General features: G+C 57.3%; 2 protein-coding genes and 18 non-coding genes across 20 annotated transcripts in view; 8 read left to right on the top strand and 12 right to left on the bottom strand.

The window, feature by feature from the left end:
* COL6A2 (collagen type VI alpha 2 chain) overlaps window positions 1-3,415 on the top strand; it is a 28,093-nt gene extending 24,678 nt beyond the window's left edge. Inside the window, exon 28 of the mRNA XM_005024743.6 lies at window positions 1,830-3,415. Coding sequence (XP_005024800.4) covers window positions 1,830-2,437 — 608 coding nt within the window. The 3' untranslated portion in view covers window positions 2,438-3,415. The remainder of the gene's footprint in view (window positions 1-1,829) is intronic.
* Window positions 3,416-4,003: 588 nt separating this feature from the next.
* FTCD (formimidoyltransferase cyclodeaminase) lies at window positions 4,004-13,569 on the bottom strand. The gene is made up of 17 exons (XM_038181961.2): window positions 13,318-13,569; window positions 12,515-12,698; window positions 12,054-12,182; window positions 11,806-11,894; window positions 11,462-11,641; window positions 11,250-11,387; window positions 10,824-10,955; window positions 10,076-10,137; window positions 9,510-9,639; window positions 9,197-9,358; window positions 9,017-9,060; window positions 8,746-8,884; window positions 8,220-8,315; window positions 6,988-8,001; window positions 6,620-6,655; window positions 5,998-6,377; window positions 4,004-4,897 (listed from the first exon to the last, which is right to left on the bottom strand). The coding sequence occupies exons 1-14, from the start codon at window positions 13,369-13,371 to the stop codon at window positions 7,915-7,917; spliced, it is 1,626 nt and encodes a 541-aa protein (XP_038037889.2). The 5' UTR covers window positions 13,372-13,569; the 3' UTR covers window positions 4,004-4,897; window positions 5,998-6,377; window positions 6,620-6,655; window positions 6,988-7,914.
* A 673-nt stretch (window positions 13,570-14,242) lies between these two features.
* On the top strand, window positions 14,243-14,314 carry TRNAP-UGG (transfer RNA proline (anticodon UGG)). The gene has a single exon. It is a non-coding gene; the product is annotated as a tRNA-Pro (tRNA).
* A 325-nt stretch (window positions 14,315-14,639) lies between these two features.
* TRNAA-UGC (transfer RNA alanine (anticodon UGC)) lies at window positions 14,640-14,711 on the top strand. Its single transcript has one exon. It is a non-coding gene; the product is annotated as a tRNA-Ala (tRNA).
* A 170-nt stretch (window positions 14,712-14,881) lies between these two features.
* Window positions 14,882-14,953, top strand: TRNAP-CGG (transfer RNA proline (anticodon CGG)). The gene has a single exon. It is a non-coding gene; the product is annotated as a tRNA-Pro (tRNA).
* Window positions 14,954-15,207: 254 nt separating this feature from the next.
* TRNAA-CGC (transfer RNA alanine (anticodon CGC)) lies at window positions 15,208-15,279 on the top strand. The gene has a single exon. It is a non-coding gene; the product is annotated as a tRNA-Ala (tRNA).
* Window positions 15,280-15,673: 394 nt separating this feature from the next.
* On the bottom strand, window positions 15,674-15,745 carry TRNAP-AGG (transfer RNA proline (anticodon AGG)). Its single transcript has one exon. It is a non-coding gene; the product is annotated as a tRNA-Pro (tRNA).
* A 236-nt stretch (window positions 15,746-15,981) lies between these two features.
* Window positions 15,982-16,063, top strand: TRNAS-CGA (transfer RNA serine (anticodon CGA)). Its single transcript has one exon. It is a non-coding gene; the product is annotated as a tRNA-Ser (tRNA).
* A 374-nt stretch (window positions 16,064-16,437) lies between these two features.
* Window positions 16,438-16,509, bottom strand: TRNAA-UGC (transfer RNA alanine (anticodon UGC)). The gene has a single exon. It is a non-coding gene; the product is annotated as a tRNA-Ala (tRNA).
* A 479-nt stretch (window positions 16,510-16,988) lies between these two features.
* Window positions 16,989-17,060, bottom strand: TRNAA-CGC (transfer RNA alanine (anticodon CGC)). The gene has a single exon. It is a non-coding gene; the product is annotated as a tRNA-Ala (tRNA).
* Window positions 17,061-17,293: 233 nt separating this feature from the next.
* On the bottom strand, window positions 17,294-17,365 carry TRNAP-CGG (transfer RNA proline (anticodon CGG)). Its single transcript has one exon. It is a non-coding gene; the product is annotated as a tRNA-Pro (tRNA).
* Window positions 17,366-17,556: 191 nt separating this feature from the next.
* On the bottom strand, window positions 17,557-17,628 carry TRNAA-UGC (transfer RNA alanine (anticodon UGC)). Its single transcript has one exon. It is a non-coding gene; the product is annotated as a tRNA-Ala (tRNA).
* Window positions 17,629-17,950: 322 nt separating this feature from the next.
* On the bottom strand, window positions 17,951-18,022 carry TRNAP-UGG (transfer RNA proline (anticodon UGG)). The gene has a single exon. It is a non-coding gene; the product is annotated as a tRNA-Pro (tRNA).
* Window positions 18,023-18,894: 872 nt separating this feature from the next.
* TRNAA-UGC (transfer RNA alanine (anticodon UGC)) lies at window positions 18,895-18,966 on the top strand. Its single transcript has one exon. It is a non-coding gene; the product is annotated as a tRNA-Ala (tRNA).
* Window positions 18,967-19,341: 375 nt separating this feature from the next.
* On the bottom strand, window positions 19,342-19,423 carry TRNAS-CGA (transfer RNA serine (anticodon CGA)). The gene has a single exon. It is a non-coding gene; the product is annotated as a tRNA-Ser (tRNA).
* Window positions 19,424-19,659: 236 nt separating this feature from the next.
* TRNAP-AGG (transfer RNA proline (anticodon AGG)) lies at window positions 19,660-19,731 on the top strand. Its single transcript has one exon. It is a non-coding gene; the product is annotated as a tRNA-Pro (tRNA).
* Window positions 19,732-20,125: 394 nt separating this feature from the next.
* TRNAA-CGC (transfer RNA alanine (anticodon CGC)) lies at window positions 20,126-20,197 on the bottom strand. The gene has a single exon. It is a non-coding gene; the product is annotated as a tRNA-Ala (tRNA).
* Window positions 20,198-20,459: 262 nt separating this feature from the next.
* On the bottom strand, window positions 20,460-20,531 carry TRNAP-CGG (transfer RNA proline (anticodon CGG)). The gene has a single exon. It is a non-coding gene; the product is annotated as a tRNA-Pro (tRNA).
* A 185-nt stretch (window positions 20,532-20,716) lies between these two features.
* Window positions 20,717-20,788, bottom strand: TRNAA-UGC (transfer RNA alanine (anticodon UGC)). Its single transcript has one exon. It is a non-coding gene; the product is annotated as a tRNA-Ala (tRNA).
* A 325-nt stretch (window positions 20,789-21,113) lies between these two features.
* Window positions 21,114-21,185, bottom strand: TRNAP-UGG (transfer RNA proline (anticodon UGG)). The gene has a single exon. It is a non-coding gene; the product is annotated as a tRNA-Pro (tRNA).
* Window positions 21,186-24,790: the final 3,605 nt, after the last annotated feature.

Genomic DNA, 24,790 nt, shown 5'->3' with positions numbered 1-24,790 from the left:
AGGTTGCTTTCTCCTTCAGTCAGAATCGACATTGCAGAAGCCCGTCATTTGCAGTAAGTCAGTGTATAGCAAGCACCATTCAAGACACACCATTATTATAGGTATATTTTACAGTGTAGGCTAAGAAATACAAGTCTGCAAGGTCAGGGAAAATGAAACAAAAGCAACCATGGGCTTTAGCAATGTCCAGAGAGTTTGATTAAACTACAAGTACCTGTATCAGGTGTTTTATTATGTTTTATTATGGAAAGCAGTGGTATCAAATAGTCTTCGAGTTCAACAATATGCACACTCAGAGTGTCTACTACACTAGGAGTAGAGTCCTCTGTTGCTGAATTCTTTGCACAGTGTCTAGTCTCAAGAGCACATGTATCTATTTTGCTTCAAGTACAGTTTTGCTGTTTGCCAAGTGTTGACTACACATGTATATATATACACACATCGTACTTTCTTACTAAACAGTGATTTGTTTGTTGTTCACCTCATACAAGGAGTTACAAAACGCTTTGGTTCAGCATTCCACCGTGCTGAATGCAGCCCCAGGTATAACGGCACTCAGCACTGAGGAAGCGCTTTGTCAAGTTGGATTTGTTCACTGTACAGAAATTCAACCTAATGTGATGTTCCTATCGTGAAAGTTGCCCCTAGATACCCGAAATGGATATTCAGGCTGGAGTTGCTCCAGAATCACCCTGTCCCTGCCAGTCATGCAACACAAGATGAGATCTGCTCCAGTGCCTTTTTGAGAGTCAGTCTCAGTCTGTGCCACAGAATTGCTCTACAGTGCAATATGGTTTTTGCCCTGCTGCCACCATGCAGGAATACCTCAGGAGGTGGACAGCCACAGCACGTACATCACAAACCAGTACTGATGTTACAATTGTATTCCTGACTAGGGTTTTCAGTAGAGAAGGAACTCCGAAGAATCATTACACCAGAATGGAAGAAAATCCACCAAAGCAAAAGTGGAGGTCTTTCTTGAAGAAGCAGTGCATGCACATGAATGTCAAATGCATTACACACAACCACGGCAAAGTGATGAAAGAATGGTTCATAACTAGCACCTGGCTCCAAATATTGTAGTTTTATTTCACTTTTTTTTTTTTTTTCTGAGTTCACTCACTGCATATATTCATATGCCTACATGCCTTGCTTTATGGACAGGTGCTGTTCTGAGTGGCTGAAGGACAATGTCCCACTGTGTTTCATTTAAATGTTGGTCTTTGTTATTTATTACAAAAGCTGCTTTACAATGTGCAGGTGCACCAGCAGGGATAGAGCCCTGTTTTCCAACCATATGACCAGACCTTTATATAAACTCTTCAGGAATTGGTAATTACAGATTAAACTAATTTGGGCAAAAGGTATGAAATCAGCTTTATCCCTACAAATCTTTGTGTGAAAACTAACTCTGAAAGTAAGCCGCTCTCTAGAAATTACCGAGATGTAAGACAAGCACTGTGTGCTGTTGATCTTCATATAGACCCCTTATATATAAAAGCTGGGCACTGCTCTAAGAAGGTGGCTGTAATTCTAGAGCTGAAATGCACAAAATGTTCAGACCTGTCTAATGCTTGGATGCTTCTGAAGGTCTATCCTAGGTCCTGGAATTAACATTCATTCCTCATGCCCAGGAACTGAGGGAATCAGAAGCAAAAGCCCAACATTACCAGCCACAAAGACGGGCTTTGGCATCATCATGAGGCTTGTCCTTCTTTAGAAAAGTGTGCACAGAGGCGACTGGAGCCCAAGCTGCATGAGGCAAGCCCCAACCTTATTCTGTAGGCTTTCTCATGCTCCCAACTTTGTTTTTCTTCTTTCTCCTGCAGAGCTTGCAGTGGCCCAGTGTACACAGCGCCCTGTTGACATTGTCTTCTTGCTTGATGGCTCTGAAAGAATCGGGGAGCAGAATTTCCACAGGGCCCACAACTTTGTGGAGGAGGTTGCCCGACAGCTCACACTGGCCAGGAGCAACAACGACAACATGAACGCCCGGATCGCACTGCTGCAGTACGGCAGTGAGAGAGAGCAGGACGTGGTCTTCCCACTGACCTACAACCTGACGGAAATCTCCAATGCGCTGGCACAGATCAAGTATCTGGACTCATCCTCCAACATCGGGTCAGCCATCATCCACGCCATCAACAACATCGTGCTCAGCCCAGGAAACGGGCAGCGGGTTGCCCGGCGCAACGCTGAGCTCTCCTTTGTCTTCATCACCGATGGCATCACGGGAAGCAAGAACCTGGAGGAGGCCGTCAACTCCATGAAGAAGCAAGATGTCATGCCCACGGTAGTGGCTCTGGGGAGTGATGTAGACATGGATGTCCTGCTGAAGCTTGGCCTTGGGGACCGGGCAGCCATCTTCCGGGAGAAGGACTATGACAGCCTCTCCCAACCCAGCTTCTTTGACAGGTTCATTAGGTGGATATGTTAATTGAATAGAGTGCACATGTCCTCCTCTCACCAGTATACACACCCCAGATATTACCTGTTCTATTTTCTTCTCTCTGTATGGTTGCTAGCAACTCTGAGCTGGCCTAGAACAGTGTGTATGCAGCTGCCCTCTGGGTCCTCCTTTCTGGCCAAAATTCAGACCTCTCTTTTGATTTTCATGATGAAAAGTCACATATCTTACATTTATGGTGCTAATTAAAACCAAGATCTAAGCAGGATACAGAGCCATATGAAGTATGTCTGTAAAGCTTTACACACACCAAGCCATGCCTTGTGTATGAACTGTTACCCTTGGAGGGCTTCTCAGAGAAGTGAGAAATGTTTCCAGTTTAGTAGGACAAATGATCATCTCTAGTGTACAAAAACTCCCCATCTCCTTGAGCATCCTTTGAGGAGATTTATAATTGTGCCATCACCCATTTTTTTAGCAAGCCCTTTTCCCAATTATATCATCCTTTTTGTCCTCTTGGGATTTCTGCCCCTGAGAGGACTGGGCAAGTTTCTGACACGTCCTGTGCTGCTTGAAGCGCTCAGTGACTTGCTTTTCTTTTGCATGGCCCTTGGTTGTTTGCTCCTTTTTCCCTGGGAGCAATGGGATGTTTAGAAGTTTTGCTGCCTTCAACAGCTGTCTGCAGGTGCTCCTTTCGGTGCTCTATCAATCCTAAATTTCACAGGTCAGCTTAAAGACCTTCATTCTCCTTCACTTCTTTCAGCCATTCCAGCTTTCACCAGAACCTGTTCATTTATTACAGCACCCAAAATACTGGCTGAGAGGGGCAGCATGCCTCCCAGCAACTCACAGAATACTGCGCAGCACGTGGAGCTGCCTTCGTGTCATCCCAGAGTGCTCAAAGTAGCTATGGTGCCTTCTTCCCACCAGTATCTCCTGAACAATACCCAGATTTGAACTTGAATTGTGCTGCCTGCAAAAATAAACAAATAAACTCTTTTCACCCTATTTTGAAAAAGCCTCTTTATCCTGTAGTTTATCTCGTCTCTCTTTTTTTTGTTATTTGTTTCTAATGAGCAGCTGATGCTCCCCTCGGTGTTAAGCTGGTAAGTCAGGATAAGTTTGTCTTCTTCATTTCTGTGAAAATGCTGGAGCACAAGGCCAGGGGTCCATGCAGCACAGGGCACTGCTGAGGTCCTGAAGGACCACAGGAGGCTGATGGGACCCCTCCAGTCCTCCTCACTGCCCAGCACCTCCAGTTCCCTCACAGATCTGTTCCTCTGCCCCAACCCCAGACATCCACAGTGCCCATTGAGACCCTGATCTCCCAGCAATGCCTTCACCCCTCCCCAGTTCATGTTCCCTTGGCGCAGCGCTGCTGGTCAGGCACATTAAGGGAGGTGAAGAGCAACAAGAGCTCAGCCACCTCCTCCAGCTGCTCTGGCCCAGGGATGGCACCACACGGGGTGCCCTTTCCCAGCCTGGCTCTGGGAGCTGGCATGGAGATTCACTCACCACACACAGGTCTCACCCCCAGCAGGCATTTAATCATCACAGCTCACATAAACCACAGTACAGAGAGTGCAAACACACGGGCAGAGTTAGAAAAATGATTTAATGAGCAAAAGATATAAAAAGAAAGGACAAACTGTGGTGATCAGGCAAAGGGCTTAGCCAGACAAGCATGCTGACCGGCCGCATTTTACACACAACCAACCCTTTTTAACCCTTTTCTACCTGTCCCTCCTCTTTGATACTCCTGTTCCCCAGGCCCCCTGCACACCTCCATGGGCTTGCAGAGCTCTGCGTTTTCTGTGCCCTCCCAGTCTGGGGCCACTTGGTTCACAATCTTATCAGCTGCAAGGCTCAGCCTTCCTGCAGGTGGCCCCTGTAGTTCATTAGCTCACCAATTAGTGGGAGTGGGAGGTTTGCTTATTGATTACTTCCCACTTTAGCAGTCCTCCCTCAGATTATTCTGCTGGAATAAATGTTCCTATATTTTCATATGTTCTCACAGGTTAGTGTAACTGACCAGAGCTGGTTCCTATCACTTCCTCTCTTTCTTATTACCCTGTGTTGCCTTGGAATGGGGCCCTTGACCATGATGCAGCTGGCATCATGCCAGAGGGACAAACAACCACCAACTGCTGACCAGCACGTGAAATTTTGTGTGCTGTTACCCACAGTCTTGGGGATGGCCCTCAGTGTGGGATGAGAGCCCCTTCGCACTAAAGACAGGCCAGAGCTGCTGCTTGTCCTCTTACAGTGATTCCAGGTCAAACAATTTACAAACTAAAAGCGAGAAAATCACTCAACAGGCAAAATGCAGACCACAGAGACAGCAGAAAGGGGCAGAAGAGCAAGCAGGTAGTTCCCGTGGGACATTTGTCTTCATATGCTGTCTCCTCCGGGGCTTCACCACCATGCGGGTGGAACGTGTCCTCTTCAGTCGGAATCGGAACTGCTCGAGCTGCTTGAGCTGCTTGAATGCTGGAGAAGAAACAGATGAAACCGGTTCAGGATAGCACAGAAACAACCCTCTTCCATACCACTTCTGACACGTGTTAATGGCTGCAGGCGTGAGACCTGGGGACTTGTCCAGGGACACTTTGGCTCCATGAATCCCTCCCAGCGCAGGGTGCCCACTGCCTACAGCTGCTGCTGGGAAGGAGATGGGTGCCTGTTCCCAGGGCCCAGCTGGGTTGATGTTGAGCTGGAAGCAGCCACAATGCACACCCCACAGTTTAATCACCACCAAAAGGTGTGCCCTCAGGTGTGTACACAGGCTGAGCTGCAAGCCAGTAATTACCAGCGGCAATGCCAGGGGCTGTGGCCATGCAGAGGGTGGTGATCTGCAGCATCATGACCCAGACAGCAAACCTCTGCCAAGCTACCTTCGCATTGAGATGAAAGGGCTACTAATAAAATGATGCTGGTGTTTATTGCAGTGCTGTCACATGACATATTTTTGAGCTAGGCACTGTTATATTTCTGCCACGGTGCTTGGCAGATGTGATTATGAGCACGTTGTGGGAGGGCTGCTTTTTTATTGTTATCTCTCAAGGCTGTTCAGGCCAATTAAACAAACCTCGAAAGGGTTGTGGTCTCTGCCAGCAAAAGCAAATGTCCAGGCAAATCACCTTACGTCTCCACCCAGCAGAGACACAGAGCTACTGACTACCCTAAGATTTTTTTTTCTATCTTTTTTTTTTTTTTCTCCTCTTCTGGATGGGGAGGATTTTTGAAAGGGAGCTGCACTGGTCCTCTGATGTGGGACACTGAGCAGACGTGGTTCACAAGGTCTGGGTAAGCAGAAGGAAGATTCCACTGTTCTGAGTGGCTTCCACTGTTCTGAGTGGCTTCAAGGAACTTCACAGATAAAGTATCTAAAGACTCATTTGAAATGACTCATGCTTGCCTATTTATAAAACAAAAGGGAGTCTCCAATTAAAAACAAAACCAAAACAAAACAAGAAGCCCTTGGCAGCCCATGAGCTCATTCCAGCTGCAGCGAGGCAGAGGGAAACATGCATGGGGTGCAGGGGACCACGACAGAGAGCTTGGGGCAGCTGCAGCCACCACACCCTTACCTTGCCACCGTGGTGCTTGTGGGACTTGGAGTGCTTCTTCTTGTGCTTCTTATGGTGCTTCTGGTGGCAGCCAGGGTGGGCCGGTGGGCACCCCGGCACCCCTGGTGGGTGATGCTCGTGGTGGTGGTGGCCCGGTGGGTGGTGGCCCGGCGGGTGGTGTCCTGGTGGGTGGTGGCCCGGCGGGTGGTGGCCTGGCGGGTGGTGGCCAGATGGGGGGGGGACACAGGGGCAAGCAGCTGGGTGTCCTGGCTGACAGGCCCCGGGGGCACTGGGGGGCACTGCCGGGTAGCCAGGATAGGGCCCAGATGAATTGCAGGACCCTGGGTACGGGTATGTCGGAGGGGCAGGTGGGCAGATCTGCACCTGCGGAGGTGGTGGTCCTAGGAGGAAGAGGGGGACTGTAAGTGAGCAGAGCCTGGAGAGGCAACGTAGGGAGCTGGGATACCTGTGCACCCTAAGGACCCCACCTGGTCTACCCCCTCTTCTCAAACGATGCCCCCCTCCCCTTTGATGCACAGGTAGTCCTTTGGGGTGCCTGTGGTGGCTGTGCCGAGCCCCTCCCCAAGCCCCGGTGACTGTACAGCACCCAGGGGCAGCCGGCCCCAGCCCCACAGCCACTCACCTTGGTTGGGGTTCCACATCCTTCACTGGCTCCGAGCTGCAAAGGAAAGGACAGGCACAGTCAGCACTCCCCAGCAGTACACAGCCACGGTGTGGGGCTTCCCCTGGGGCCACCCTGGAGGGGACAGGGGGCATCCTGTCCTCCCCAGGGACCCTGAGAGTGGCTGCCACCACCACCACCCCCAGCATGAATAGAAAAAAATGCACCAACTCCAGCCCAACACAACTCCCCCGTGTGTCCCGGAGCAAGCCAAGCCCATGAACCCAGCAGGAGCGTAAGGGGTTGGGGACACCGTGTCCTGGCCCTGCACCAGCTCTGGTGCCCCCCAGTGCATCCCAGCCCCACCAGTGGGGACCGCCTCTGCTCACCCGCCGTGCAGAACAGAGCCCTCTGTAAGATCACAGCCCCGACTGCTCTCCTCAACGTGGCTCTCCCGAGGCAGTGAAGCTAGCCCGTGGGCACCCCTTAAATACAAAATACAGGGCCCTGCCCAGCCGGGGTGACACCGGAGAGCAGTGAAACCCGCAGTCACCATGGGCACGGGGAGACGTCAGCGCGCCGCTCCCACCCAGCACAAAGGTCCTGCAGGGCTGGAGAAAACACGGGAGGGACGGTGCTGGCGTCAGGTGATGGGTGACTCAGGCGTCCCTGCCTTGAACCCTGGCGCAGTGCCCCCAGCATGGGTAACGTGCCCGGGGGACAGTGTGGGGATCACGTCCCCACTGGGGCTGCTGTAGGGCTGGGGGGCTCGGGGCCCTGCTGATGGGAAAAGGGGGCTGGGGGTGAACAGGTTGAGCTCAGGGTGCTGCGACAGCCTGACATCTGCCACCAGACCCAGCCCTTCCTCTCCGGGGAGCTGTGTAGAGGGGGTAGAGCTCCCCCAGTGCCACCCAGTGCCATCCTCACCGCCTCCCAGTGCTGCCCTGTGCTTGGCAGCGCTCCCTCCCTGCCATGCACCAGGCTCATCACGCGCCGCCGGGATGCTGCACCGCTAGGGACACGGCCCTGGTGCCTGGCCCTGCCCTAGCCCCGTGTCAGGAGGGTGTCTCAGGGTGATTCTGGGCACAGAGACATGCAGGCAGGTGAGGGCCCACGCCTTCAGCACCACAGGGCCCAGCTTTGGTCAAAGAAGGCCCAGCGCAGGCAGGGGACATAACACTGGGACCGGTCTGAGCGGAGCAGCTCCCCTGGGGCGGGTGCCGAAGGAGCCCAGGCAGGAACGAGTGTGTTTCCCAGCTGTATTTGTGTACCCCCCCACCCCTCCATGCATCTCCCGGCCCAGCCCTCAGCGCCTCTCAGGCCACCCGCTTCTCCAGCAGCGCCAGCACGAGAGCCAAGCCTTGCTTCGCCTCCTCCAGCAGCCCGGAGACCTTCTGTGACATCTGCAGGGGAGGGAGAAGACGGATCATTTCCAGACAAAAGGAGACAAGGCCCCCACTGCCCACCCTCCGAGCTCTGCCATGTCTCAGTGCCCATCCTGGCACTGAGGTGTCCTTGTGCCCACAGCCCCTCCACACGGGGTCCCGGGGGGCACATCTCCCGCTCTGTCCAGCCTCATCCCCAGCTCCGGGGCAGGTGCACACTTCCAGCCCCTGCTTACCGCAAGCTTGAACTTCTCATCCGTTATGTCTTTGAGGTTGATCATGACATTGAAATAGGCTCCAAACACAGCAGCTTCCAACATTTTGGCTCCCACCTAGGAAAAGAGGCTTCTGGAAAGCTCTCCTCTTGGACCAGCTGCACTTCATGGTCTGGCAGCAGGGCAGACCCTCGCGTTACAGTTTGGATCTCCGCTGCCCTGGCCTGCCATGGGAAGCAGCACCTTCCCACCAAGTTCAGGACATGGCTATGCTGTGGGAAACATTTCACGACCTTGCCACAGATGTGAAAACTCAGGCAAGGGCTGGTGGAGATCAGCTTTCCTTCCTGAAAGTCTCACAGGGTGCCAGAAAGTGAATAGGTAAAAAGCAGTGGCCAGTTTGGAAAGCAGTGCTGGCTAGATGTGTCCCCCACATGGGTCAAACTGCGGTGGAAAATCTGGTGAGGACAGGCAGTGAGCCTGAAACCCCAGCCAGGACGGTGTGTGAACCCTGGGGCCACAGAAGGTCCTAAGCATGGGGCTGTACCTGGATGTCGGATTTGCAGGCCAGGTTGCAATGCTGTGCCAGCTCCTTCAGTGGGGGCCAGAGCCTGTTCACCTTCTCTGCCAGGGTGCAGGGCACTTTCACAGCTGTCTTCAGCCCCTGCTGCATGGCAGCGCCACGCCTGGGATAGGGGATAGCCCTAGGTGAGCACTGGGACGAGCCCAGGCTAGGCTTGCTCGTGCAAAAGCTGGGGTGCAAGCTGGTGTGCAAGCTCCCACCACCACTGCAAGCCCTCGCCAGTCTGAGGGCTCACCTTTCCCTCTCTTCAGGGGTGTTTTTTGGCAGCTTCATGGCTTCCTGCAGGCAAGGAAAAGAAAGTTTGGTGGACTGGGGTGCTCTGAGATCCCGTGTGTCTTCCACCAGGGGCCACAGCGGAACCAGTGGCTCCCTCACTTGGTTGCCCACGGCAGGGCTGCTCTTGGTGAGACCTCACCATGTAGCTGCTGAAGGCCTGGGAGTCGGCGTCCACCATCGCCACCAGCTCGTCCATGGCCTGGTGGAAGGGAGGGATCAGCTTCCTCATGATGGGATCCAGCTCCTCGAACTGCCGCTTGCCGTAGCTCATCAGCCCCACCATGCAGCCCAGGGCTGCTCCCTGTGAGGGCACAGTGCTGAGTCCTCCAGCAGGGCACAGCCACTGCACCAGCTCTCCTCACTGAGGAGCCCCCCAGGTGCCTGGAGAAGTGCCCAGGAGGGCAGGGAGGGACCCCCTTGGGGAGGGACCCCCCTGTGGTCAGGCCACGTACCAGAGCGGCCGCAGCTGCAGCCACCGAGCCTCCTCCTGGTGCTGCTGTCCTCCCGCCGACTGCTCGCACGAAGGCTCCCAGCGGCTTTGCCACCAGCCCCTTGTCCTCCTCTCCTGCCTGCACCAGGTACCTGTGGCACACCGTGGGTCAGACCACCCCTGTGCTGGCAGCCACCACCACCCAACCCCTCCTCATCCCTCTCCGCTGGGCGTTCATCTCCCCCTTGGCCCACAGGTGATTGGGAAGGGGTGACAGCACTCTGCTGGGAGTCCGAAAAATCAGCAGGAGAAGGAGCCAGGTAGCCTCCTGGTGATGCCAGGGGTTGCTCTGCATGAGAGGAGCATCTCACTGCAAGCAGCATTTGATGGGATAGAAATGCACCCAGATGCTGGCTTGGGCTCTGAAGCCATATCCCAGGGCAAGGGGACAAGGACTTATAAGCGCACGCCCTGACTTCCAGGTGGATTTCACTTTCCCAAATCAATCTCAGCGCAAGAGGCTTGCAGCAGGATCCCCCGGGCTGGGCAGAGATGGGGACAGTGAGGAGCAGCAGGAAGGGCCCCTACTCGATGATGCGCTCCTGGGGGTTGAATGGAGACAGGGAGTCCAGGCCCAGCCGGCTGACCACCTGCAAGGAGCAGCACCACCGTGTCAGCCCCAGCCGGCTCCATGCGCCCCGCCAGCACCTCCCACTGCATCCTCTTGCATCCTCACGCCCTGATTTTAATTAACTTTGAGTGGTCTGGCCCTGGGAAAGGGCTGCAGGGGCAAGCACCTGAGGTGAGGGAAGCTGGTGCCACCCGCAGCTCCCACCCCCAATGCAGGGGTGGTGTGCGGCCGCCCACGGGTGTCTGAAACTGCACCGATAAATGTTTAGCTCACTCTTATCTAGCACATTCCTGATAGGGTGGTAAAATCCCTCCCCACTCCCTTCCCTGCTGGAGCTGAAAAGCAGAGCCTGCCTCCTTGTTTCCAGCTTATACCGGTGCTGGGACAGTGCCCTTGAGCTGTGGGGAGGTGTCCTTTCCCTCACAGCCTCTGTGCAGGCAGGCTGGGCAGCTGCTGCCTGTAATTTGTCCTCCTCAGATGGGGTCTCTGTTCCCCTCAGCATCCTCAGGACTGTAAGCCAGTTTGTCCCAGTCACTATTCCCTCACAGATTTCTAGGCACCATCCCTCAAGCCAGGTGTTACAGGTCACCCAACATGCCTGTGGCTTGTTCTGGCCCCAAGTCCCTGCTCAGCGGCGTTTTTGGGATCTGGGGGGTCTTACTCATGACCCTGTCCTTGTCTCAGTGTTGGGAAGACCCACTTTACCAGCTTGATCTTGTGTTCCTCCTCCAGGATGAAGAGTTTTTCCTTCTTGATGTAAAACTCTGCTGTGTCGAGCATGGCCTTCTTTGGGACAAGCCCTACCAGCTGGGACCCCACCACAGGGAGATTCAACGCCTGCAAAGGACATCAGAAACAGGAGAAAAAGGCCCCAGAGCTGCCTTTCCTGCCTCTACCCCAGCCTGGTGGCTCCTATCCCTTCCCAGGACCTGGGGGGCTCATGGAGAGCCTCCAATGTGGCTCCTGCCGTGTGGAGATAAGCCAGAAGCTGAGGTTAGCAACAAGTTGCTGAGCTTTTGGAGTTTACATGTGGTTCAGGTCTCTGCCCAGCTTGGATGAGCAGAGTATAAGAGAAAGCAGAGCCCAGCTGTGGGCTGAGCACTTGGAGGGAGAGCACCATGCACTACCCACCTCTGCGTCACGGCAGACCTCCTCGTAGACGGCGTGGAGTGGCGTAGCCTCAAAGTCCAGCAGGTTGGTGGAAACCTGGGCTATGTTCTCCTCCTCCAAATACCAGCCGATGCCCTGAACCTTCTTCAAGCGTCCAGGCTGCGGAGAACCCCTGTGGTCAAGGTGGCAGCCCAGCCCAGGAGAAGCGGGGTCAGCGGGCAGCACGAGGGTACCTGGCTGGAGCCGCGGCCCTGCTCGCGGATGTTGAGGGCAATGCGGTGCGCCAGCTCCTTGGTGCACAGCAGGTTGATGTTGTACGCGATGAGGAAGGTCCGGGCCCCTGTCACTGTGGCCCCCCAGCGGGGGACAAAGGTTGGGGGCCCGAAATCGGGAGCCCACTCGGGTTTCTTGAGCTGGGAAGGGAGGAGAGCATGTGGGTGGTGGTGGGCAGCATGAGCTGCCCTCCTGGAGGTGGATCCTCTCAAGCAATCACCCAAGAAAGGAGGCTCACTCCCCCTGGCACCAAGGTTTGGCTGGAGCAAGGCTCCCATCTCCCATCCCACAAAGCCAGGCTCACCTTCTCGGGGAGTGCCTCGTACTCCCCGGCACGGATGGCAGGTAGGGTTCTCCTGCTCTCCTCTCGGGCCGCCTCTCCGTACAGGTACACTGCAAGGCAGGGTGGTGGTGAACAAGTTGTCTACCAGGGTCTGCCTTTGCCTACTGGGGGGAGTGCCCCCTTCTGCCCTTGGTGAAACTTGTGTAAAAGAAGCGCTGGGGGTATGCAGGGGGACAGGGGCCCATCTGAGCGGCCCAGCTCTCACTCACCAGGCACCCCCAGCTCTTCCGACAAGCGCTGCCCGAAGACATGAGCACAAGCAACGCACTCCTCCATGCTGACGTTCATCACTGGCACAAAGGGGCAGACGTCCAGGGCCCCCATGCGAGGATGTTCACCTAGGGCCGGGTCAGAAATCAGGGCGGGGGCCCAGAAGGGCAAGCAGACAAAGAGGGACGAGGGCCCTTTCCCTGCTGCTTTTGCAGACTGAGCACTGTCACGGCAAGGAAAGTGGAGTTTGCAGCAGCAATGCCTGCTCCAGCTTCGGGACAGGACAGATGCAGCCCCTCTGGATCGGGAGGATGAGCAAGAGCTCGGTGTGGTCTCACCAGCATCCCTCCTACAGTGCTGGAAACACTCTGTGCCTGCCCTCTGGCAGCACTTCGGTGCCTGCTCTTCCTTCCAGCCGAGGCAGGGGCTCTGCCCAGGCTGGGAGCAGAGGGTTGCTCACCCGTGTGCTGGCTCATGTCGATGAGTTGCCCGGCCACACGGGCTGCGCTCAGCGCCCCTTCGACGACAGCTTCAGGGGTCCCCACGAAGGTGTAGACGGTACGGTTGGTGGAGGCACCAGCGTCCACATCCAGCAGCACGCAGCCAGGTGTCCGGGAGATGGCCTGCCCCAGTGCCTCAATCACCTGCCAGAAGGGGCAAGCTGGATGGGCTGGTGAGGCTCCCACTGCAGCCCCAGCAGCTGTGCAAGGTGAGGATGCCATTTCTCAGGCGTCTCCACCCTGCTCCCACTAGTGCAGGGGATGAACCTATCACCAGGCTCATCAGGAAGGAGGTGAGGATGCAGGACCTAGGGGTATGAGAATCCAGATCCCAGCCAGGGGATCTGGGACTCTGAGACAGCCCCCAGGTAGCCCCAAGCCCTGGGAGAGCTGCTGTGTGACAGAGCTCCATCGCAAGTTGCTGTCCCTGAGGACACTGTCCCCTGCAAGCTTCAAAACAGATTTAGCTCCACAAAGCCCGTTCCCCAGGGGAAGCAGCAGTTTTTCAGCAATTTTAGGTCTGCTGACCTACACCGCTGTCAGGGGCAAAGTGCAGCCTGAAGCGGGTGCCCAGCACAGGCAACATTGACCTGGCTGGCGTGTTTGATTTCATTTGGCCCAGAAATAATGGAAAAGTACCAGAGAAGTACAGGAGTACTGGAAAACTATAAGCCAGGCTGCAAATCACGGGGCAAAACCCATTGCAGTACATATGGGAGCCCAGCTGCCCACCACCCGCCACTCCCCACCCCTCGACCCTCACCTCCTTATTGCACCCCTCCGAGAAGTTGGGGACACACTCCACCATCTTGGCCATGGTCCTCGGCTCTGCCCGAACCCTGTGGCCCCAGACTCGGCTCCTCAAGCTGCGTGGGTTTTTCTGGCTGTTCCAGTCCTGCTGGGAAGCAGCAGCGTTCCCAGCACCCAGCCAGTTGCCTCTTGCCCAGCACCAGGGTTTCTCATTAACTGCATTGATCTGCAGCCAGCAGACAGAAAGGGTATTGGATCAGCAGCACGGGGGGGCTAGGACTGAAGTGCCCTTGCGGGGCTTGAGCAGCACGTCCTCAGCAAGCTCCAACAGAAATGACCCGTCAGTGCCCACTAATGACTAGGACAAGGTGGCACAACGTGAAGAAAAGCAAAAGTTCCCCGCTCCACCTATCCGCAAAGGCTGCTCCACAGGACTGCCCCTCGTACAGGCAGATCAGCAGCAGGCCAGTAGCACCTGCAGGGCTGAGACCAGAAGGGATGGGGACACGGAGGACAGGAGCACAAAGGCACAAACGGGACAAACAGTACCCAGCACTGGTGGGGGGCTGCTGCTCCCATGGTGAAACCAGTGTGAACCCCCACCCACAAGCTGATGGTAGTATCAGTCACTGGGAGCAGGATTCACACCTGCACACCCTATAGGATTTCGAGCCCACTCCTTCACCCCTCAACCCTCATCTGTGCCACAGCCACCTTCAGCCCACTGTGTATTAGAAAGAACATCTCTGCTGTGCGGGTGATGGAGCACTGGGACAGATGCCTTCAAGGGTGGTGAAACCTCCCTCTTTGCAAATCCTCAAAAGGCGCTGGGACGTGGTTCTGGGCAACCTAGTGCAGGTGTCCCTGCTGGGATCTCCCAGAAGTGCCGAGGAGGTGTGGGACAGCGAGAGTGGGGGTGCAAAGGGGTGCTGCACCCCGGCTCGTTGGTCTAGGGGTATGATTCTCGCTTTGGGTGCGAGAGGTCCCGGGTTCAACTCCCGGACGAGCCCCATCTTTTCTGGATCCCTGGCCCAGAGAGTGCGGGGGACAACCTTGGATTGCACTGGGGAGCAGGGCCAGGGCAGTGTCTGCTGTGAGGGGAGAGCGTTTGGTTTTGGGGTGGGTGCGTGTCCAGGGGGAGGAGGGCTGTTGAGGGCATGTTGAGTAGGCAGGGGTGAGTGTGTGGTGCTGCAGGTGTGATTTGTGAGGCAGGTGTGTTGTGGAAGAGCAGGGGAGGTGTGCTGATGTGTTGGTGAGTGGTGTGGGCTGAGGAGGAGAAGGCAGGAGGAAGGTTTTGTTAAAAGCAGAGCCCCTCAGAAAGGCCCCCATGAGTGTGGGGATGTAGCTCAGCGGTAGAGCGCTTGCTTTGCATGCAGGAGGCCCTGGGTTCAAGCCCCAGCATCTCCAGCCTTTTCCTCCCCACGCACTGCATGGCAGGGCAGCCGTTGGGGGCTGCAGGGCCTGGGGCTGTCACGGGGCACCAAGCACGTGGGGCAAATGGTGGAGCTGGAGCTGCCCCAGCAGGCGTGAGAGCTGTGGGGCACGAGGGCAGAGGGTGCAGAGGGCCCCATGAGCGCGGCTCGTTGGTCTAGGGGTATGATTCTCGCTTCGGGTGCGAGAGGTCCCGGGTTCAACTCCCGGACGAGCCCCCCTTTTGGGACGAGCCCAGCTGCTGCGGGCAGGGGGCAGACGCAGGGGGGCTGGCTCTGGGCCCTTGTCCCCCCAGGCAGTGCTGCAGGAGCGGGTGGGGGCCTGGCATCCCCCAGCAGCCTGCAAGCGGCACCCCATGCTGGGGCCGGAGGCTTTGTGGGGCAGCACGGCCGCCTTTGGCCAGGCTCAGCCGCTGCCAGGCAGTACCCAGCTGCTGCTGCCAGGGCCTGGGCCCCCTGGTGGGCACTGGGCAGGGGATGTAGCTCAGTGGGAGAGCGCTTGCTTCGCATGTAAGAGGCCCTGGGTTCAAGCCCCAGCATCTCCAGCCTTTTCCTGCCTCACAGCCCATACCAGGGGAAATGCCTGGGCAGTGCATGATGCCCTCCAGGAGCTCCTCTTCCTTCTGCCCTCTGCAGGTGTCCCCAGAGCCCCTCTCCCCCTACACGCTGTTTCTACTCCTGGCTCCCCGATGGCTGCAGCGCTCGCCTTGCCCAGCTCCTGCCTCTGCCCCACGGGTCCCCGCTCTGCTGTCCCTGGCTGTACAGCCCTGGCTGTGCCCTGTCCCTTTTGTCCCTGTGGCACAGGGCAGCACAGGTCTGCAGTGCAGGGTGGGGAGGGAGGCAGCAGGGGGCTGTGCCCGAGGTGTCAGGGCTGTGGGGCAGCAGGGCTTTCCTGTGTCCCTCCAGGACGTGTCTGCAGGCCAGCGGTGCCCAAAAGAGGGGCTCGTCCGGGAGTTGAACCCGGGACCTCTCGCACCCTAAGCGAGAATCATACCCCTAGACCAACGAGCCGCGCTGGGCAGCTCCCTGTGCACCCTCCCTGGGCCACCCTGGCAGTGCTGGGGCAGCGCCGCCACTGGCCCCTGCTGGCCTCAGGCCCTGCCACCAGCACCCAGGTGCAGAGCGGGCCCAGGGCTGGCGCTGGCACTGCCCCAGCCTCCCCAGCAGGAATGGGGGCCGGGGGGGCACCAGGGGCTGCCTGGGGATGCCCCTCACAGACCACGGGGCACAGGCAGCCCCAGCCGGGGGCTGTGATGGCCGAGGGGTGAAGGCGTTGGACTCGAAATCCAATAGGGTTTCCCTGCGCAGGTTCGAATCCTGCTCACAGCGACAGCTTTTAGCCCTGCCCTGGGGCTGCCGGGGGCACGCCGAGCCCACACAGGGCTCTTGGCTGCCCAGGGCAGCCCCTTCCCTGTACGCTGTATGGGGCTGAGACGGGGCAGGTGTTTTGCTAGGGGCCAGCTGCACACCCAGGCTCCTTGGTCTCGGGGTATGGTTCTTGCTTAGGATGTAGCAGAACCGGGATTCAGCTCTGGACCAGCCCCTCTTTTGGGCATCGTTGGCCTGCAAACAGCCCTCGTCTGTGGCATAAAAGGGGACCTTGATGTCCCACAGCTGCCTGCCGCACCTCGCTGCCTCCTGCCAGCACCCACCTTCCCCCTTCAGCGATGTATCTGGGCTGTGGCTTGGCCACAAAAAAAGCATGGAGATGCTGGGGGTTGAACCCAGGGCCTCCTGCATGCAAAGCAGGCGCTCTCCCGCTGAGCTACATCCCCTGCACAGGAGCCTCTGTCTGGGGGTCTCTGCTGGTATCCACAGACCAGCTGCCCCCATGGATGCTGCACAGGGGGCACTTGGCAGCTGTGCCCACTTCCCTGCATTGGCCACACGGCCCAGGCATGCCAAAAAGGGCCCCCGTGTGCTAGGCTCTGATGGGGACAAAAGGCACCAGCACACAGGGGTATGATTCTTGCTTAGGGTGCGAGTGGTCCCGGGTACAGCAGCTCCTGAATGAAGCTCACCTTTTGGGCACCACTGGCCTGCAAACAGATCCTGGTGGGACACGGCACAGCACAGACACAGTCCTGACGCCCCACAGCCCCGACACCTCGGGCACAGCCCCCTGCTGCCTCCCTCCTCATCCTGCACCGCAGACCTGTGCTGCCCTGTGCCACCGGGACTAAAGGGACAGGGCACAGCCAGGGCTGTACTGGGACAAGGACAGCAGGCTGCAGGCTGTGAGGCAGGAAAAGGCTGGAGATGCTGGGGCTTGAACCCAGGGCCTCTTACATGCGAAGCAAGCGCTCTCCCACTGAGCTACATCCCCTAGACAGTGCCCACCAGGGTCCTACCTGCTGCACTGGCAGCGGCTGAGCCTGGCCACAGGCGGCTGTGCTGCCCCACAAAGCCTCCAGCCCCAGCATGGGGTGCCGCTTGCAGGCTACTGGGGGATGCCAGGGCCCCCCTGCTCCTGCAGCACTGCCTGGGGGGACAAGGGCCCAGAGCCAGCCCCCCTGCGTCTGCCCCCTGCCCGCAGCAGCTGGGCTCGTCCCAAAAGGGGGGCTCGTCCGGGAGTTGAACCCGGGACCTCTCGCACCCGAAGCGAGAATCATACCCCTAGACCAACGAGCCGCGCTCATGGGGCCCTCTGCACCCTCTGCCCTCGTGCCCCACAGCTCTCACTCCTGCTGGGGCAGCTCCAGCTCCACCATTTGCCCCACTGCTGCTGCCACGCACAGGGCCACCCGTGCTTGGTGCCCTGTGACAGCCCCAGGCCCTGCAGCCCCCAAGGGCTGCCCTGTCCTGCCTGGGGAGGAAAAGGCTGGAGATGCTGGGGCTTGAACCCAGGGCCTCTTGCATGCAAAGCAAGCGCTCTACCGCTGAGCTACATCCCCACACTCATGGGGGCCTTTCTGGGGGTTCTGCTTTTAACAAAGCCTTCCTCCTGCCTCCTCCTCAGCCCACACCACTCCCCAACACATCAGCACACCTCCCCTGCTCTTCCACAACACACCTGCCTCACAAATCACACCTGCAGCACCACACACTCACCCCTGCCTACTCAACATGCCCTCAACAGCCCTCCTCCCCCTGGACACGCACCCACCCCAAAACCAAACGCTCTCCCCTCACAGCGGACACTGCCCTGGCCCTGCTCCCCAGTGCAATCCCAGTTCGTCCCCCCATGCTCTCTGGGCCAGGGATCCAGAAAAGATGGGGCTCGTCCGGGAGTTGAACCCGGGACCTCTCGCACCCAAAGCGAGAATCATACCCCTAGACCAACGAGCCGGGGTGCAGCACCCCTTTGCACCCCCACTCTCGCTGCCCCACACCCGTGGGCAACCTGTTCCAGAGCTCTGAAATGAAGAATCTACCCTACCAGTGAAGAATTACCTCCTAATATCTAGTTTAAATCTATTCTCTTTTAGTTTTAGACCATAGCCCCTTGTCCTATCATTGTCTACCCGAGTAAAGAGTCCTTCTCCATCCTTTTTATAAGACCCCTTTAAGTATTGAAAGGCTGCAACAAAGTCTCTGTGGAGCCTTCTCTTCTCCAGGCTGAACATCCCCAGCTCTCTCAGCCTTTCTTCATAGGAGAGGTGCTCCAGCCTCATCTTTGTATCCCTCCATTGCACTTGCTCTAACAGGTCCATGTCTTTCTTGTGTTTTTAGCCTTGTTGGCAGCAAAGGACACAAACCCGCAGCCTGCTGTCCCTGTCCCAGGGCAGCCCTGGCTGTGCCCTGTCCCTTTTGTCCCGGTGGCACAGGGCAGCACAGGTCTGCGGTGCAGGGTGGGGGGGACAGAGGCAGCAGGGGGCTGTGCCCGAGGTGTCGGGGCTGTGGCGCGTCAGGACTGTGTCTGTGCTGTGCCGTGTCCCACCAGGATCTGTTTGCAGGCCAGTGGTGCCCAAAAGGTGAGCTTCATCCAGGAGCTGCTGTACCTGGGACCTCTCGCACCTTAAGCAAGAATCATACCCCTGTGTGCTGGTGCCTTTTGTCCCCATCAGAGCCTAGCACACGGGGGCCCTTTTTGGCATGCCTGGGCCGTGTGGCCAATGCAGGGAAGTGGGCACAGCTGCCAAGTGCCCCCTGTGCAGCATCCATGGGGGCAGCTGGTCTGTGGATACCAGCAGAGACCCCCAGACAGAGGCTCCTGTGCAGGGGATGTAGCTCAGCGGGAGAGCGCCTGCTTTGCATGCAGGAGGCCCTGGGTTCAACCCCCAGCATCTCCATGCTTTTTTCGTGGCCAAGGCACAGCCCCGAATACATTGCTGAAGGGGGAAGGTGGGTGCTGGCAGGAGGCAGCGAGGTGCGGCAGGCAGCTGTGGGACATCAAGGTCCCCTTTTATGCCACAGACGAGGGCTGTTTGCAGGCCAACGATGCCCAAAAGAGGGGCTGGTCCAGAGCTGAATCCCGGTTCCGCTACATCCTAAGCAAGAACCATACCCCGAGACCAAGGAGCCTGGGTGTGCAGCTGGCCCCCAGCAAAACCCCTGCCCCGCCTCAGCCTCATACAGTGCACAGGGAGGGGGCTGCCCTGGGCAGCCAAGAGCCCTGTGTGGGCTCAGCGTGCCCCCTGCAGCCCCAGGGCAGGGCTAAAAGCTGTCGCTGTGAGCAGGATTCGAACCTGCGCAGGGAAACCCTATTGGATTTCGAGTCCAACGCCTTCACCCCTCGGCCATCACAGCCCCCGGCTGGGGCTGCCTGTGCCCCGTGGTCTGTGAGGGGCATCCCCAGGCAGCCCCTGGAGCCCCCCCGGCCCCCATTCCTGCTGGGGAGGCTGGGGCAGCGCCAGCGCCAGCCCTGGGCCCGCTCTGCACCTGGGTGCTGGTGGCAGGGCCTGAGGCCAGCAGGGGCCAGTGGCGGCGCTGCCCCAGCACTGCCAGGGTGGCCCAGGGAGGGTGCACAGGGAGCTGCCCAGCGCGGCTCGTTGGTCTAGGGGTATGATTCTCGCTTAGGGTGCGAGAGGTCCCGGGTTCAACTCCCGGACGAGCCCCTCTTTTGGGCACCGCTGGCCTGCAGACACGTCCTGGAGGGACACAGGAAAGCCCTGCTGCCCCACAGCCCTGACACCTCGGGCACAGCCCCCTGCTGCCTCCCTCCCCACCCTGCACTGCAGACCTGTGCTGCCCTGTGCCACAGGGACAAAAGGGACAGGGCACAGCCAGGGCTGTACAGCCAGGGACAGCAGAGCGGGGACCCGTGGGGCAGAGGCAGGAGCTGGGCAAGGCGAGCGCTGCAGCCATCGGGGAGCCAGGAGCAGAAAGAGCGAGCAGGGGGAGAGGGGCTCTGGGGATGCCTGCAGAGGGCAGAAGGAAGAGGAGCTCCTGGAGGGCATCATGCACTGCCCAGGCATTTCCCCAGGTACGGGCTGTGAGGCAGGAAAAGGCTGGAGATGCTGGGGCTTGAACCCAGGGCCTCTTACATGCGAAGCAAGCGCTCTCCCACTGAGCTACATCCCCTGCCCAGTGCCCACCAGGGGGCCCAGGCCCTGGCAGCAGCAGCTGGGTGCTACCTGCTGCACTGGCAGCGGCTGAGCCTGGCCAAAGGCGGCCGTGCTGCCCCACAAAGCCTCCGGCCCCAGCATGGGGTGCTGCTTGCAGGCTGCTGGGGGATGCCAGGCCCCCACCCGCTCCTGCAGCACTGCCTGGGGGGACAAGGGCCCAGAGCCAGCCCCCCTGCGTCTGCCCCCTGCCCGCAGCAGCTGGGCTCGTCCCAAAAGGGGGGCTCGTCCGGGAGTTGAACCCGGGACCTCTCGTACCCGAAGCGAGAATCATACCCCTAGACCAACGAGCCGCGCTCATGGGGCCCTCTGCACCCTCTGCCCTCGTGCCCCACAGCTCTCACGCCTGCTGGGGCAGCTCCAGCTCCACCATTTGCCCCACTGCTGCTGCCACACATGGTCCACCCGTGCCTGGAGCTCACAGACAGCCCCAGGCCCTGCAGCCCCCAAGGGCTGCCCTGTGTGGGGAGGAAAAGGCTGGAGATGCTGGGGCTTGAACCCAGGGCCTCTTGCATGCAAAGCAAGCGCTCTACCGCTGAGCTACATCCCCACACTCATGGGGGCCTTCCTGGGGGGCTCTGCTTTTAACAAAACCTTCCTCCTGCCTTCTCCTCCTCAGCCCACACCACTCCCCAACACATCAGCACACCTCCACTGCTCTTCCACAACTCACCTGCCTCACAAATCACACCTGCAGCACCACACACTCACCCCTGCCTACTCAACATGCCCTCAACAGCCCTCCTCCCCCTGGACACGCACCCACCCCAAAACCAAACGCTCTCCCCTCACAGCAGACACTGCCCTGGCCCTGCTCCCCACTGCAACCCAAGGTTGTCCCCCGCACTCTCTGGGCCAGGGATCCAGAAAAGATGGGGCTCGTCCGGGAGTTGAACCCGGGACCTCTCGCACCCAAAGCGAGAATCATACCCCTAGACCAACGAGCCGGGGTGCAGCACCCCTTTGCACCCCTACTCTCGCTGCCCCACACCTCCTTGGGACTGATGGGGGTGCCTCGCACTGCCTTTTGCCCCTGCAGAAGCACCAAGTTCCCTAAAGTGCAAGGGACCTCTGCACATCACCTGGACGAAGCCTCCTGCTCAGGCAGGGACACCCACATGAGGTTGCCCAGGACCATGTCCATTGCCCACTGCCCAATTCGGCAGTACCTCTGGGGCAAAATAACGATATGGCACTGTAGGCTGTGCTGGCGTGATAGTCCACTCCTGGGGCTCATTTTAACCCCTGGGAGCTGAAGTTAGGTCAAGAGGAAGGAACAGCCCCAGCTGTCCTGTAGATTACAGGGCCGTGGGCAGGTGCAGGCAGGGTGTGCTTCTCACCCATAATTACCAGGCTGCAAAACATCCCCACGGCAGCCTGGCTCCATCAACACCACAGGAGGAGTGCAAGCAAGAGCAACCTTACCCTCAATAAGCAGATCAATGTCCTCTTCTCTGGGAACTGCACAGACACCTGATTCTCAGTAAACATGAATCAACAGTCTTGAAATATTTAATTTAATAAATAGTGAGCTTGAAACTGTCATCCCAGGCTATTTCACTCCAGGATGCTCTAAACACTTTGGAGCTGGGCTGTGCTTCCACTGCACGGCACATTGTATCCTGGTTTCCCCACTCCTGGGGGGATAAACTCAGAGGAGGGTCTGTGGGGCAGCTGGGTGCGGTGTCTGGTGCTGGTTTGGGCTCAGGATGCAGCACGGTGCTGGCAGGGGGAGCAGGGCTGCTGGCTCACCAGGGTGCGAGCCATGAGAGCTCCATTCCCACGGGTGGCACCAGAAGGACCAGACCGGGATGCCCGTGCCTTTTGATTTGTGTGCTTCTTCCCCTGTGACTCAGGTGTGTGGTGGTCTGTGATTACCTTGCTCTATGGGATTTTCAGCCCTGAGGAAGAACCGCAGTCCTCACCGAGGAGTCCCCCAGGGCTGGAGTCATCGCCAGTCTGGCTCCCCAGGCCAGGCAGGGCCCCTGCCCCGCGGTTGGTCTGTGGGTGCAGCGGTGGGTGCCGGGGCAGGGTGTGATCTCAGCAGTGCCCTCTCCTGCCTCTTATCCCTACCACGCGACCTCTCTCTGTCCTTCCTGAACTGTCCTTCCCACTGTGCCACGGTGGGAAATCACAAGGCAAGGCACAGGGTGAGACCTGGTGGGTGAGGAAGGAGGTTTTATTGACAAATAAATCCCACTGTCAGCTGCCTCACCTGCAGGCTCCCAGCTCCAGGGTCCCTGGACGTACGAGGAATGGCTGAGGGCACTGGGCCTGTTCAGCCTGGAGAAGAGGAGGCTGAGGGGAGACCTCATCGCAGTCTACAACTTCCTCGTAAGGGGGTGTCGAGAGGCAGGAGACCTTTTCTCCATTAACACTAGCGACAGGACCCGCGGGAACGGGGTTAAGCTGAGGCAGGGGAAGTTTAGGCTTGACATCAGGAGGAAGTTCTTCACAGAGAGAGTGGTTGCACACTGGAACAGGCTCCCCAGGGAAGTGGTCACTGCACCGAGCCTGACTGAATTTAAGAAGAGATTGGACTGTGCGCTTAGTCACATGGTCTGAACTTTTGGGTAGACCTGTGCGGTGTCAAGAGTTGGACTTGATGATCCTTAAGGGTCCCTTCCAACTCAGGATATTCTATGATTCTATGATTCTATGATCCCTGTCTCTACCCAGCTGACTCCAGGCGTGTGTCCCCAAGCACTCTGTTCAGAAGTCCTTTGCCCCAGCGAAGATTGGGAAGCTGCCTGTTGAGACCACTTTGCACCCTATCACTGGCCCCAGGCCACCTGGGACTGCCACTCCTGACAGTCCCATTCACTCACCATTTGCACCAGTCTCCCCTTTTCCATGACAACTCTCTCCGTTTCTCCACTTGCTGCAGCCCAAGATACAACTTCATCCCACCACCGCACTTGCAAAGAGCTGCAGGCTTTCCTTGTGTAGGAGATGCTTGCTGGCTGCTTCTGTCAGCTTCCCCAAGCAGAGAAATGTAGAAAAAAAAATGAAATAAAAAATGAGGGAGCCCATTTGCCAAGTGTAGTGGTGTATGCTGGGGTGTCCTTGTGGATCTAACCAGCTCCAAAGAGGAGATCAGCACTCCCATGGACGTGATCTCATCATAAAAGGGAGTTGCCGCCACCACTGTCCCAGGCCAGGGTGCTTTGGCTGCTCCCTCATACACTGTAATTTTTACTGATGCACTTGTGTTTGCCAAAGCAAGGGAGAGAAGAAAGAAAAAGAAGGGAAATGGGAGTCTCCAGGAAGCAATGACTGCTGCAGGAGGATGATCCTGTGTGATGGCAGTGAGGAGGTTTCTACCAAGGACGCGAGCAGGTGAAGGAAAATGGTGGGAGAGCAGAAGTCATGAAACTCGACAGATTTGGATATGGGCTCTGCTCCAGGCTTCTCTGAGAACTGCTGCTGTTGCTACTGTTGAAAGCCATGAGTGAGCGATGCTGGGACCAAACCCCAGGACCCAGCTATTTCCCTCGCCGTGCGTCCTTCCACCTGCTAAGCTTTATTTTTCACCACAGTCTTGGTATGTAGCTCCCAGTTTCTCACCAGGGCCCTTGGCTGTGCCGTCTTTGTGGGAAGCTTTATTTTAGGGCCTGATTAGCAGGTCTGTGGGGTCCTGCCTGGGGCAAGCACTGGCTGTGCAGTGATACGTGGCGGAGTGAATTCAGGGCAGCTCAAGTCAGGAGTCCCAGCACCCAGAGAGACAGGGTGGCAGGTCCCTTGGGATGGGGATCCCTGCAGTGCCTCAGGTCCTCCCTTCCCTGGCTCTGTCTGCACTAAAGGCATCACAATTTTCAAGTCAAATTAAGGACCTGTGTGGATTTCAGTCTCCTTTGAGTCACTGTCTCTTCAGAATAAATAAATAAATAAATAAATAAATAAATAAATAAATAAATAAATAAAAATCTGTATGATCTCACCAGAGGAGTCGTGTTGCAGGAAGCACGGCCGAAAGCACGACAGACACACAGTAGAGTCAGATCATGCTCCATTTTATTGCCCGAATAGCTTAACTTTTATAGAGAACTTAACAGGGGTGGACAGTGTTTCACACAAGATTATTGGTCAAAAGCACTCAGACAAACAACTGTAAGAAAACAACCCCACCTGCAAGAAAACAACCCCCTTGTGATTAGCAGTCACATAGACCTTGTCCTTGAAGCCAGCTACTGGTAACAATATTTTTCTGAGTTCCTCAATTGGGCGATGTGGGAACACTGTCATGGGAACTTCTCATAGTTGCCCTGGTAGCTTGGTTTGCTCAGCTACAGCAAGCCATGGGATTTTTGCTGTTTCAAGAAATCTCTCAACAGAGTCGTTGTAAAAAGCTGTAGCAAAATGTCGTTATTATTTTCCCCTGCTCCCTTCTGGACTGTTCTATGCATCAGACTGGTGGAAGAAAGTTGCACAAGCCCCAGATGCCTACAACTTTCTAATGAGGCTTTTTCTAGAAATCCAATGCTTTTTTTTGCTGCAGCACTCAGGAGAATTTTACACCCCCTCACAATGGAACAATTTCTGCAGTTGGGAT

The sequence above is a fragment of the Anas platyrhynchos genome, chromosome 7 (assembly GCF_047663525.1).
Source record: "Anas platyrhynchos isolate ZD024472 breed Pekin duck chromosome 7, IASCAAS_PekinDuck_T2T, whole genome shotgun sequence".
Taxonomy (NCBI): Eukaryota; Metazoa; Chordata; class Aves; order Anseriformes; family Anatidae; genus Anas; species Anas platyrhynchos.
The sequence above is the reverse complement of the archived record's forward strand: the minus strand, read 5'-3'. Positions and strand labels throughout refer to the sequence as shown.

What these genes read in the sequence shown, in the direction of transcription:
- FTCD (XM_038181961.2), bottom strand. Translation starts at nt 13,371, where the DNA reads ATGGCCAAGATGGTGGAGTGTGTCCCCAACTTCTCGGAGGGGTGCAAT. An exon ending in CGACATGAGCCAGCACACGG is followed by an intron (nt 12,183 to 12,514) that starts GTGAGCAACCCT and finishes ACCCGGCCCTAG; the next exon opens with GTGAACATCCTCGCATGGGG. An exon ending in ATGAGAAGTTCAAGCTTGCG is followed by an intron (nt 8,002 to 8,219) that starts GTAAGCAGGGGC and finishes CCTCCCCTGCAG; the next exon opens with ATGTCACAGAAGGTCTCCGG.